The sequence below is a fragment of the Dryobates pubescens genome, chromosome 17 (genome assembly GCF_014839835.1).
Source record: "Dryobates pubescens isolate bDryPub1 chromosome 17, bDryPub1.pri, whole genome shotgun sequence".
NCBI lineage: Eukaryota > Metazoa > Chordata > Aves > Piciformes > Picidae > Dryobates > Dryobates pubescens.
In genome coordinates, this window is record NC_071628.1 from 12,589,653 (window position 1) to 12,602,835 (window position 13,183).

Here is a 13,183-nt window from a genome sequence, read left to right on the forward strand (position 1 = left end):
TGAAAGAAGGGAATTGCATGTCTTGAATTTCTTCATAGTGAGGACAGTTACACCTTTATCCTGGTCTCTCTGCTTCTTTGAGCAAATTTGAATTGGCCACTGCAGAAGTGTAAAATCCTTTGCACAATGCTGTGTTGTTTTTTCAACAAGTGTAGGCATTAAAAAAAAATAATCTTATCTGTGTCAGCTTATGTGGCAGACAAGGAAGATAAACTTGGAAAAATCATATTCCTCTTCCATCTGGACTGTATCAGGAATATCAGCATTTCATACTTATCAAACCCCCTAATTTCTGTTTGTATGGTGCAAACTGCCAATCAGTAACACTGTGCCCACAGAATTAAAGTTAACTCCATTGATTGATTTTGTGCAAGTAACAAAATAGTGGTATAAGCTTTCATTTGCTCATATCTTGGGCCTTGTTCAGACTCACTGAGGAGCCGTACTCTGAATCCCATTACCTCTTTTTTTTTTTGTGCATCTCATTTTACTGCACATCTACGTTTTACTTGTATATTGTGCACATATGAAAGTTTTCATGTGAAACTGTTAGTGACATTGGAATGGTCAAAATAAAAATATTGTTTTGTAATTTGCAGAATTCACAATTTTTAAACTGATTACTACAAAAATCAGACTAAATCATTAAGAATGTTGCCACTGTGGGGAGCGCACACAAATATAGCATTTCCCTCTACAATTTCAAATACTTCTATGTTTAAAAGGGTAATACATATTTCTAGGCAGAATATAAAAACTACTCTAAGTCAAGTCAACTCTCCATTTCCTATAACAGCTATCATATTTTGGGCATTATTAAATTCCATTTGCAAACAGAGATTGGTACTAGGAAATCTTATGTGGTGCTTCCTTTTTTTCCCTGCTACTCTATCAGTACTGCACACCATGCATTTATCTTTGGGCAGTGTGGGTTGGTAGCTGCTGTGGGTGGGTGATAGCTGCCTGCTCATTAAATTGTGCAGCTGAGCTGTTGCTGCATTAGTTTGGTCACACAGAACCATTCACCATCAGTACCTGCCTCAATCCAACATCAATGGAATACTGGCAACATAGGAGATGCAACATTTTAGACATATGTTGGTAAAGTGAAGAGTGGCAGAATTCATAATTTACTTTCAGTCCAATACGTTTGCTTTTTGTTTCGTATTTTCTGTGCCTGTTGAATGGGGATCATCCTGGCACAGAGATACTCAGCTGGAGTATGTAACCTGGGCTGGAACTAACTGTAAGCTGCCCTACCCCCATCTCGAGTTATTTCAGTATTAAAACGTTCTGCTTTTCAGGAGTTGGTGGTGGTTTGTCTAAATCAACCTAAAAGCATAAGTGAAAACTAACGCGCTTTTTCCCCGTTCTGTGATAAGGCTGAGATGTGCGTTTGGCCTGGAGCCAGGTGTAGAGATGTAGGAGTCTGTAGGGAAGGGCTCGGTGCGTCGGTGCCTGTGCCGTGCTAGTTGCTAAAACGTGCATCGTTCGTTCTGCTGCCGCCTCTAAGGTGAAGCCGACATCGGTGCTACTTTCCCTTGTAAGGGAAACATCCTATTTTTTTCCCCCCTTAAGCCACTACATAGATGCAAAATGTTGCACTTCTAGGTTGTAAACACGTTTTCAGACGGAGGCATAGGCATCCGTTTCCTGCGCTTCTACTCCAGTCCTGTGTTTTAACTTACTCCGCTGCATAGACTGGCTCGGACGCTACTGCTTCTGCTTCGGTGTCAAGGGGGGACGGGGGACTAACCGCAGCAGGAGGCGGCATGGCCCCGTCTTCCCGGACAGGGCTGCATGCTGGCCCCGGCCCCGGGGCACCTCCCAGGGCAGAGCATCCCCCGGCCCTCGTCCGGCGGTGCCACAGGTGATCATTCCACCGCGCAGCCGCCCGGACACCACCGGTAGCCCCCGGAGCGCCCCGGGTGGCGGCTCGGGGGTGGGGGGACATTTTTATTCACCTCTCTCTCGCGAGAAAGTGTTGCGCGGGCGATACTTGAAGAGGAGAGGGGGGGAGAGAGGAGGGGAAAAAGGAGGAGGAGGATGGGAGGGAGGGGGCAGCTGGAGCCGCAGCTGGAGCAGCGGTGGGTGCAGCGGCCGCAGCTGGAACAGCAGCGGGAACGGCAGGCGGCGGCGGCGGCTCCGGCTCCAGCGGGTGCGCGCCCCTCTCAGCAAGCGGGCTTCTCCCGGGGCGGGCGGGCTGACCGCGGGGCTCCCTGCCAGCGGCAAGCCCCGGCCGGGCACCGGGCTCCAGCCGCCGAGCTGCACGGCTCGGGGGACACTCCCAGCCCCGGAACGGCTCCTGGAGCGGTGTCGGCGGCCGCTGGCAGCTCGCTGCAGGAGCAGGAGTGCCCCCGCGGATGCTGTGAGGGAAAACAGAGTCCGGGCAGACCCTCGCCATTCCCCCGCGGGCGGGCGAGCGCCGGGGCTGGCCGGGGGCCCCGACGGCGGCGCGGCGCGGGGGTCAGGCGGCGCGGGACGGCCGCGCCCGCTTCTCTTCGGCCCCTAACGACCTCTCTTCTTCCTCTTCTGTCTCCGCGCAGCTCGCCTTGGAGAGGCTGGTCGCAGGCAGGGCGGCGAGGACCGGCGAACTCCGGTCGCGGAGAGGAGGCGGCGGCCGCTCGCAGCCCGGGACGCGGGGGACGCGATGTGGCGGGGGCGGCTGCTGGGGATCGCCTTGGGAGTTGCCGTGCTGTGGGCGTCCCAGGCAGGCGCCGCCGCCGCCGGGCACGCTGAAGGAGTGAGCGCCAGGGAGAGCCGGGTCAGCCGGGCCAAGAGGCGAGGGCACGGCGGCGGGCACGACGCGCTGAAAGGGTAGGTGCGGGGCCGGCCCCTCTCGGGGTGCCGCGGTGCGGGGAGCGGGCGCAGGTTTGTCGGGAGGTGCCTGTGGGCATCTTTATTTGCTGTCTCTGCTTGTGGGAGCTGGTGGAGATGGCCGAGCTCCCCGACACTCCTTGGGGCTACTCCTGCACTAGGGCTGGTTGGGCCGGGGGCGCAAAGGCACCGCCCGCGGCACCCCGGAGCAGCGCCAGGGAACCGTGTACAGAGTCCCGCCGCCTTCCCGGGACCCTCCCCACCGCGGGGAAGAGTGCTGGATGCCTTACAGGCTGCCTTGCTTCGTCTGTGGGTGGGTGATGCTTCGCGAAGATCAGCCGTAGCAGCTCGGAGGTTGCTAACTTAGCTTCGGGGAAAGGACCCAGGTAAAGGCTTCTGCATTCCTCCCGCGGCCCCTGCTTTGCATAACGGAGAACAGCGGCGAGGGCTGGAGTCCACAGTATGGACTGCCAATTAGCTGCGCTCTTTTATCTCCACCTTAAGCCTTTGGCGATGTGCATCTTCTCTTGAGCCTAAGCGGTTTGTCTTTGCTTATCCGGTGTTCCTTGTGACCTGGGGACGGCACAGGTGAAGAACAGGGACCGGTTTTGGATCTCAGAGCTATCTAGTACTACTATGAGTGAGCCCAAGCATGAAAAAGTTTAAAAACATAATGAAACATTGTGGTACATGCTCAGCAGAGTGGGTGTTTTTTAAAGGGTAAATCTGCATCAGGCAAAATCCCCAATTCTAACAGAACACCTTTCCAATGCAAAAAAAATATTTTTTGAGACACCTGAAAGGTATTGCATGTGTATGCAGTTGAAAATCTAGTTTGCTGCAAAGGTGAAAAGCTTGCAATGTTGATAAAAATAAAAAAGGAGGTTTTCTTTTTCAGGTATTCCAATGCACCTTTTCAGCCCATAGCTAGATTTGCCACAAATGCAACAAAATTTATATGGAGATATGCTTCAGTAAGGGATGCAAGCTGGGTTTTTATTTTTTTTTTTTTTTTGTTTATTTTTTCTTTTGCTGATAGCCTCAAAAAGGAACTATCACAACTTTATTTGTAAAGGCCTTGATGAATATGCTTTAATTTCTTGTGAACTCCCTCATATGCATGTACTGCTTTTAATTTCTATTAAGAAAGATTGACAATTTTGGCTTTTATTTATGCTTGCCTGGTTGGAGAGGGTTTATACTTTTAGGTCCCCATGCTGTAGAAATGGATGAAAGCTACTGGTACTGTTTTTCAAGGATTTGATTTTGTAGGGTGAGGCTCTAATTTAATTTCTTTACACCTTGTCACAAGAGAAAAGTTGATCAAACTAGATCCTTCCTGTGACAAAACCTAGTTGGCAAGGAAGACATTTAGTAAAATTAGTAGGACTAATTGCAGGCAATAAAAGATGATAAGGAGAAATATTTACCAGAAACATGGCTTTATTCTTCAGGATGATACAAGCAACTGTCTTGTTGTAGAACTCTTGATATTAAACTGACAAACACTGTTCTCATATCAATATAGATTGAGTGCACCATATAGCATGTGTGCTGACTTGATGGACTTGGTATGAGGTAGAGGTGTGTTATCTGAGCATAAAATATCTTTGGTGAATGGAACAGTTGCTCTCAAACTGTGCTGTTTAGCAAATAATAACAGTACCTTGAGAGGTGATATTTCAAGAGTTAATTAGTTTTAGGATCTAAAATGGGTTGAGATAGGTTTATAGTCTTGTGAGTTGATTCTTATGTTTAACTGAAGCTTTCAATTTTTTATGTACTTCTAGTGTGCGTTATCCATGAATTCCATATCTACTTAGTAATCTGCATAGCTAGACATAATGGCAATATTGATTGCAGGTATTTTGTATCTTGATCAATTATCTGGGATCTTGCAGATCTGAGTAAGTGCCCTTGAGAAGCAGGTTCTCAGCTGGGATATAATAATTTGCCAGATGATCTGAGATGCAGTAAAGACAAAAATTATTAGTTTGGTTCCTTCTTTTTCTGTTACTTTCATTTGAGGCTGTGTAGAGCTCCCAAATTGCTTGCAGGAGATTAAGACACAGTCATCTTGATCATCATTGGGTGAATCCTGGTGGATATTTCTAGTTTAGAAAATTTGAGCACTTCCTAAGGTGTAGTACTGTACAATATGAATAAAGAGAATTGTCATTTTAACAGACAAGATTGGAACTAATTCTTTGGAAGACCAGATGGAAAACATATTTTGAATGTGCAGGAACTGTATATACATTAGACAAGGAGAATTCATTGTTATTGGAGGACTAAAACACTATTTTTTTTAAACTTGTTCATCAGTGCAAATACATTTGGGAATCTGAGAGTTGTAATACAAGTCATAACAGATGCCAGGAAACGTTATTTTAATGTTATTATAGTTGACTAAGACCTCTTTTTTCTTTTTGCAATGAACTCTTTCTCTGATTGTGGGATCACAGAGATACATTTTAAGAAAAAAACCTTTACATTTAGACTTTTTGTGTGTGAGATTATAATCACTATTGAAAGTCTTTTAGCACTTAAAAATACTGAGATTAGTCTCTGCAAATGCTCATCTTGTATCTTAAAGGGAAGAAGCCCGAGATCAGTTTCAATTATTGTGATTTTTCCCACTTAACATTTTTTTACTACAAGCTGTTGATTGCAGGGGATGTTTGCTTTTGTCCTTGTGACCTTTGCCTCATTGTTTATGCCAGTGAGCTGTCAGGACATATAACATGATTCTAGAAGTATATTTTAACTTTAATAGTTACAAATTATTTGCAAATGCTTCTGATGTACTAATTTTAAGACTTTAAGCTTGCTGCTTATGAAGTTTAAATTAGTCCAGCTATGAGGGAATTATCAATGAAGTACTTGTGCTGCCATCTGTTTGGTCTAAAGCAATGTGTATTTATGTGTGTGGTGCCTCTGATTGTTAGAAGGCAATCAGAGTAAAGGCAGTAATTATTTCAGAGTATAACTAGATCCTCAATTCATGGAAATGTTGATGGAATCCATTGTGATTAAGCAAGTTAAAATAACAAGTTCTTACCGAGACGCTTTTATCCTCTGGATCCCCAACACTTTATCACAAATGTTAATGTGTTGAATTTGAAGGTATCAAACCACTCTTCTGCTACCCCTTAGACACCTAAGAATGTAGTGTCAGTTTATAGAGAAAACAGACCTACAAAACTGGACAGGAATGGGAAGTTTTTTCTAAACTATATATGCTTGAAGTCAACCATTTTTATGTTCGAATCATTTGAATATAAAGTGAAAAATTATTTGATTCGTACACTGAATACAAAAAGTATTGTGCTTAAAGATCTCATCATTAATTAGGATTTCCGCTTTTCTGATGGTGCTAGACAAAGACCTCAAACTGTAATGAGGATCAGTCAGTTCTTAATAATATTTTAAGTGATGTTGATCAGTCTCTTCTCAGTGTAATGGTCAAAGGAGGCAATTATTTGCCTAACAAATAGCTCAGCAGAAGTTTTAAAAGAACTGAAATTTTCAGGCAGCTGAATTGTGACACGATTCAAACTGAGACACTAATTAAATGCATTTGTGCAGGAATGGTTTCATTTCTTTGTTTTTATTGAGTTGAAGTGATAGGGAGTATTGCAGAACAGAATAGTTATCTTCAAAACGTTTGGGTTTTTTTGGACCAGTTTCTTTTGGTCATCTCAGACGAAGTCCGCAGGTGGACTGATATACTCACTTAAGTAAACTTGGTTGGGTTTGACCCTTTTTATGCATCACTGCTCCCTGAAATAAAATAAAGCTTATAAATCTATAACATAATTCTAGTATTCAGCTATATAATTAAGGCTTCTGGTTTTCCTTTTAAACCAATATTTACCACTGAAAGCCTGCTGAAGAAAAGCAGACTTTCCGTACCGGTAAATATTGGTTTATACTAAAAAACCTCAAACATTTTTCTTACCACTTTTGGCCTGTACACCTCAGGCCAGCTGCTGGTGCCACACCTTGTCAGTGTCACTCTGTGAGCAGACAGTCTTGAATACTCAAGAATAAAAAACTGAATTAAAAATACATGCAATCTGCTGTAACACTTGAGGTACTGAAGCACTTGCCTGGCTTCCAGGTGGCATGGCTGACCTCCCTCCAGTGCCCCACACCTTACGGGTGAAGCCTGTATGGAGTATGAACAACTTTTATGCCAGAGCATCATAAAAACCTGAAGTCACTGGCAACTACCTGGAGAGTTAAGAATTTGTGCCTCTCTGAGTTTATTTGCCAGTGGTTGTAATACTAATTTTTTTTTTTTTGCTTTTGTGTTATCTTTGGAAGCCTGGTTCTAGAGTGAAATGAGTTCATAGGTCTTGGCACTGTCCTGTGTACATGTTTCCTTTCAGTAGAACTGTATGATGAGATTTGATGTAGGTGTGACTTTCTCTGGAGACCAGGACATATGGATGAGGAGTAGGAAGGCAGACAGAACCAAGCAGGAAGCCAGCACAGAATCTGTTCTGTGGCTTGCAATAGCTGTTACTAACACTTGCTGAAGGGGTAATATTTAAAGAGGGAATAACACATTGTTTTCAGTTGTGGTCATATATATGTCTTCTCCTGGCTGTCACAGTAGTTTTTAATTACATTTTGGAGCATGCTAGTTTAAATACTATGTGGAAAATTTAAAATGCATTTAATGAAAGCTGTCTGACAATAGTTTGCACTGAATTGCTCTATCCAGAGCCAGTAGCGTTGTGAAGCTCCCATGATAGCCATCTCGTTGTAGTTCCATGTTGTTCTTCAGCTTGAAGAAAACCAGCAAAAAGTAAATAGTATTCAGGCCTACATAATCCTTGTACAATCCACTGTATTTCCAAATTCTATCATTTGGACACCATCTCTTTTAAAAAAGGCGTGACCTTAATCCTGATTCTGGTTTGTGCTCCATGGAGATAGACCTCTGGGCCTGCATGAGGAATTAGGGCTCAGTTAATTTTGGGTATGCAAGTGAAAAACCATTTTATGGTTAGAACTTTTGGTGGGAATTGTAGTCTCCCATTCACCGGTGTCTTAGACACATGTAGCTCTGTCACTATCTGCTTAGCTTGTCTTCTCCTCTGTGATCTTTTCCTCATACCATATTATAGCTGGACATAAATTGTTTGGAAGTGCCACGTGTCTGTTGTTTAAAATTTGAATCAGGCCACCCCTCCCCCAAAACACAATACTTTTTTACCATTTTATGATAGCAAGTTACAAATAGAGCAAACAGAGGAAGCAGGCTACAATAAACAGTATAGCCCAGCTCTTGACCCACTGTAAGAAATATGATTGTTTTGGAAATACTGTAAAATTGCCTCAGGGGACTCAGATGAAGCAGATTTCCTGTCAGCAAGCACCACTTGGCCAAGGTGACACGTTGAAGATCAGAATGGCAGAACTGTCATTCTTTTCCTTTCTTTTCTTTTTCTTCTTCCATTTATTTATTTAATTTTATGTATTTATTTATTTTGCTCTGCGTAGCTCGTAGCTGTCCTGATGTGCTGACCCAGATGCTGCAGGATATGTCACAGCTGGCCTGTGATGGCTCTGTACTTTGTGTACAGGAGCGGAGAATTTCACATTGAGATTGCTGCTTTGTGTGCTGTGGTGGGAAGGTACCTTGCTCTGCTCCATCCTGGGAAGCCTTATGTAAGGTTGATTGTGGCTATCGCTTGATAGGATATATGCTACAGCTCTTACTCAGGAAAACAAACAAACAAACAAAAACCCAGAGATCTCATGGATTGCACTTGGTTTTTTTCCTGATGTTCCAGATACCATTTTTGTCCATGAATTTGTCATGGAATTGTCTGATCTTTTGTTCAGTCTTTTCTTTCTGGAGGCTTTCAGATCTTGTTGGTATTAGTTGAACTCCTGTTGAGGGAGGACAAGTGCTGTTCAGATTTCGGAAACTGTGGGCGTAAAGATTTGAGGAGAACAGCAACCAGTGCATCTGGCTGCAGCAGGGTACAGTAATTTTCATGTTGCAGTGCAGGTTTCCTGAGAGAATGATTTAGAGTAGGCAAAAGAAGCCTCTGACATGTGGCTGGGATGCTAACCACAGCTGCACTTGTCTCAATCAAGAGCCCACTTAAGGTTTATAGGAGCAGACTTCTTCCCTGTTAGCCAGAACAGGGTACATCTTGTGTGCAATGGTTGTTCCACAAGTTGTTTTCCAGATGCAGTTTGATCTGGGTGTGTTTGCCTTGTTGACTGGATAAGCTATTTTATGTGCAAGTTCATGCTGCTGTGCCAGTACCTATGGGGCTAAGCTGGGCTTGGGATGCAGATCTGAAGTAAGCATAGGGCTGCTTCCACTTTATTTCGGAGCAATAGGAGGATGACTGGGTTAGGGTTTGGCAGGGATAATCCATCTGTCAGCTTCATTTACAGTGATCCTTGTTGAATAAAATTGCAGCTTCTGTTTTCCTGCATGCTTATTTTCTTTTCCTGTGTTGTATTGTTCAGCAGTGCTGCTTACAGAGGACATTATCCATCCTGCAAACTCAGATGCTCTATATATGAACTTCTGTGTTTTCAGGTTTTGGCAAGGGTCACTAACTACATTCATGGACACAGCAGCCTGTGATTATTAAAATAGTACTGTCCAAAATGCAAGACCCAAACTCTTTAGCCACAGAGATCACCAGGAAAACTCCCTTTGGGGAGAAGTGTAGTAGACATTGGCTAATAGCAGGCCACCTCTACTTAAGATTTTAGGAGCTTTGGGGATCTTTGAGTGTGCATATGTGGAAATATAAGACAGTAATTGTTGGGTTTTTTTTGCTTTGCAATAAGATCACCTTCAGTCTTGTTCCTCTTCCTCATCTCCCCGCTCAACCCTAAAGATGAAGAGGAGACAGATGCATGTGTGTCACTTTGGTCTTACCCCTCAGACTCAGTAAATATTTTTGTAGAATGGAACAATTGTGGCCTGGTGTGTTTCTGATTAACCATCACACTGTTCTGGAAAATACATTTGTAACTCTTCAGTCTTGTGTTGTGGATGTCTCCTTTCGTTGTTTTCCCATGTATTCTGCTTTTCTCACTCGAGTTTTATTTGTATATTTTAAAGGATTTCAGACCTACTGAATATCCTCATTCATTCTAAGGTTGGTGTGCAGATAGAGATATGGAAAGAGTAATTTGGTTTTTGTGACAGTAAAGTTTGGCTCAATTTTTTAAAGGTAAATCGGGAGGTAAAATGTAGCCTAGTAAATTAAAACCTGTGCCTTCTGGTTTAGCTTATAGCTTTTCACTGAAGTATAAAGGAGTTCTAGCTTTTATCTGGAAGAACATTTTGAATGTTGACTTGCTGGAGAATCTGTTGTTTTCCTTTCTACTTCTCATTTTATGAAATGATTCACGACCATTGAAGCCTCAGAAATACCAAATGAAAGCCACAGTTCTTTTGTCTACAATCTTAATAATTTTCGTTCTCTTTTTCAAGCTTCTCTCACTAATGTTTTGCTGGAGGACATCAGAATATCCAGTGATGTTCATCTGAGGTTTCAAACTGATTTTTTTCCTTTCAGGAGCATTTCCCCCCCCCCCCCCCCCGCTCCCTGTTTTCCTCCTTTATTTTTCCCTCTGGTATTTCATCTTTTTCTTTTCCCTATGTACAGACTAAATTACCAGTGTCTGTTAGGGACAAGGTTAACTAAAACATTGGGATCTCTATCAACAGGATTTGTCTGTTCCCTTGTGGCAGTCATGCTGTTAGCTGGCCTTTTGAAAACTCAGTATCCTTATTGCAGCAAGGAGAGAGGCAAAGGATAGGATACAGCCTTTTGCAAAGGGAGGCAGAGACATGCTGCTATCTTACCTAACATAAATCTTTCAATAGGCTGAGGGAGAGCACTTTAAAACACAAGTTAATGGCCTTGCTTAACACCTAAGGGCGTTCATTCACTGATAAGTACTGATACAAGTGTCAGATTTATGAGACTCCCTCAGTGCTTGCATTTGCTACAAGGTGGGGATGGTGTGTAGCTCCCACTCATACCACAGCCCATGGGAAAGCCTCGGCAAGGGGCTTGTTTGGCCAGCCTGCCCCACACCAGTTGTGCTGCTGTTCAGCTGAGTGCAGTGTGAACTGGCAGAAGTCCTGGGCTTGCCTCCGGGGAGATTTGTTAGAGGTCTCCTTCCATTTACAGCCTTTAGCAGGCTAATGAGTGAGTGTGGGAAGTGGTGCAGTAGCAGTAGCCTGGTCTTTTCCTGTTCTTCCATTGGAGTGGCATCTAGACAGCTAAGCATTGCTGTAACCCACAGTAAGATGTTTCCTATGGGATGCTATTTAGTGCTACCAGGGTAGAAAGGCTATGATTTCTTGTCCTATGAATGCACCTTTTTATTTATTTTCTTTTAAAAAAATATTTATTAAAGAAAGTACCTGCTGGATTCCCTCCTGTTTACCAGCAATGCTTGTCTGGCCCAGCAGATAGTTTTTTGTGGTGGGCTACTCCTACTTTACATGCCTTATGTAGGCATGGAGACTGTGTCAAACCAGATCCTCTGACATTCTCAAGTGGAACAATGAGGGAGTGCCAGAACCACATCTATCCCTGGCTATGAATGAGAACAATGCCTGGCTGTCAGGTTAGATGAGTCTGACCCTGCAAGAGATGGTCAGATTTTCAGAGCAAGTGTGGAAGAATTCACTTTATGTCAAATGCTGTTGTTGGATTGCTGTATTTCGCTGTCACAGTGTGATGGAAGTTAGGGTTAGAGAAATGTTCGGTGTTGCTGCAGGAAACTTGCATGTCGTTTTGAACTCTTGACTTGCACATAGGCTGGAGCCAAAGATATTGTAGAGCTGCTCAGCATGTTATTTTTTCAGTTTAGCTGAGCCAGGATTCTGGGACAGCGGTATCCTCACTGTCAGAGTGAGAAATAGTTATCATATTAGGCTCTCTGCGTGGCACAAACATCCAGGCTCACTTTTTGCACAGTACATCAGATGTGGTCCTTGCTATGTAAGGTGTTGGGGTTTGTTTGTCTTTTGGTTGGTTTTGGTTTTGCTTAAAAATTCATCATTATACTTTAGAGAATAACAGAAGCTAAATTTTGTGTTTGCTCTGAGTTTTGAATTTTTTTCCTAGTTTTTCCTTTTATACAGGTGAAATAAATAGCTTTAGGGATCTCTTTAATAATCCTCACTGAATGATGAAAAAGGGCAGAGTGAGTAAAAACATCTCTGTTTAATGTATTTGGGGTACCTGCAAATGAGGTTTATGTGGGTTAAATGCAGGTCCATGCCTGTGGCTTTTGCTCCCATCCACATAGTTAAGTCTCTGAGTTTCTGGATGTGCTCACTGGAAGTGGCAAGGTCAAAGAACAACCAGGCTTCTTCACTGGACCCTTGTACACAAATAGTGTGTTGCAAGTGGCTTGGGCAGGCTGCCTGTTGTCTGCTGTAGCTGTTAGCTGCAGTGTTCTGCTGGGAGCTGGACTTTTCCTTACTGATTCTGTTGCTCCATGGAGGAGGGGGTATGTACTAGCACAGCAAAAGGAAGTGCTTTTGGTATTGACCTTCAATTTATGCACCAAGTACCTGGCTTCTATCACTGAGATGGGGAAGGACATTGGAAATCTGTGAGGTCCAATCTCTGCTCAGAACAGAGTGAACTTAAGTTGGATTCCTCATGGCTGTATCCATTTAGATTCAGAGTATCTCTAAAGATGGAAATTCTTGATTTAGTGGGAAAGCTGAGTAAAGCTCCAGTGGAGTCGGCACAGCTGGGCTGCTCCATGCTTTTTGCATTTACATTGAGCTGCTGAGAAGTTTTGAAAAGTACCTAAAGCTGTTTTACAGAAGAAAAGTGTAGATGTGAATATGTGTCTCTGGGAAACAACTAGTGAAAGCCATTCCTCTTTACATTTTAGATCCTTAGCTACCATTTCTTAGTGTGTTGATTATAGTCAGACTTGGACAACCACATTTTTAAGACCAGCCTAATGTTTTTTTCAGGTGCAGTTTGTAATTCCTTTTAGTTCCCAGTACAAATCTGAAAGTACCACTCCAATTCTATGTGGAAATGATCAGCAAATAATGATGGCTACAGTTTTAGCAGGTACCAGTTTTACCTGCCTAAGACAGAAAATAGGAAAAGGCTTTTCTAAAAATAACCATTGGCTGCTACTGATGATTTAAATTGTATCTCTTCTGCCAGAAAGTTGAGTCACTACATTATGTTCAACATATGCTAACCACTGCAGCCAAACAGTTAACAGAAGTCCTTCATTAAACGTTTTCTTGCAAGGGAGAATCTCTGTGTATTTTCCTAGGGAGAGAAGTGAGCTGAGGGAGTGATTAGAAACCCTTCCTGGTATC

General features: G+C 43.3%; 1 protein-coding gene across 1 annotated transcript in view; it reads left to right on the plus strand.

Annotated features, from left to right (window-relative positions):
- The first annotated feature begins 2,105 nt into the window (after nucleotides 1–2,105).
- The window catches only part of FBN1 (fibrillin 1), a 153,437-nt gene continuing 142,359 nt past the window's right edge, over nucleotides 2,106–13,183 (plus strand). The window contains exons 1-2 of the mRNA XM_054168756.1: nucleotides 2,106–2,158; nucleotides 2,547–2,817. Of these exons, the coding sequence (XP_054024731.1) occupies nucleotides 2,651–2,817 (167 nt within the window). The 5' untranslated portion in view covers nucleotides 2,106–2,158; nucleotides 2,547–2,650. The remainder of the gene's footprint in view (nucleotides 2,159–2,546; nucleotides 2,818–13,183) is intronic.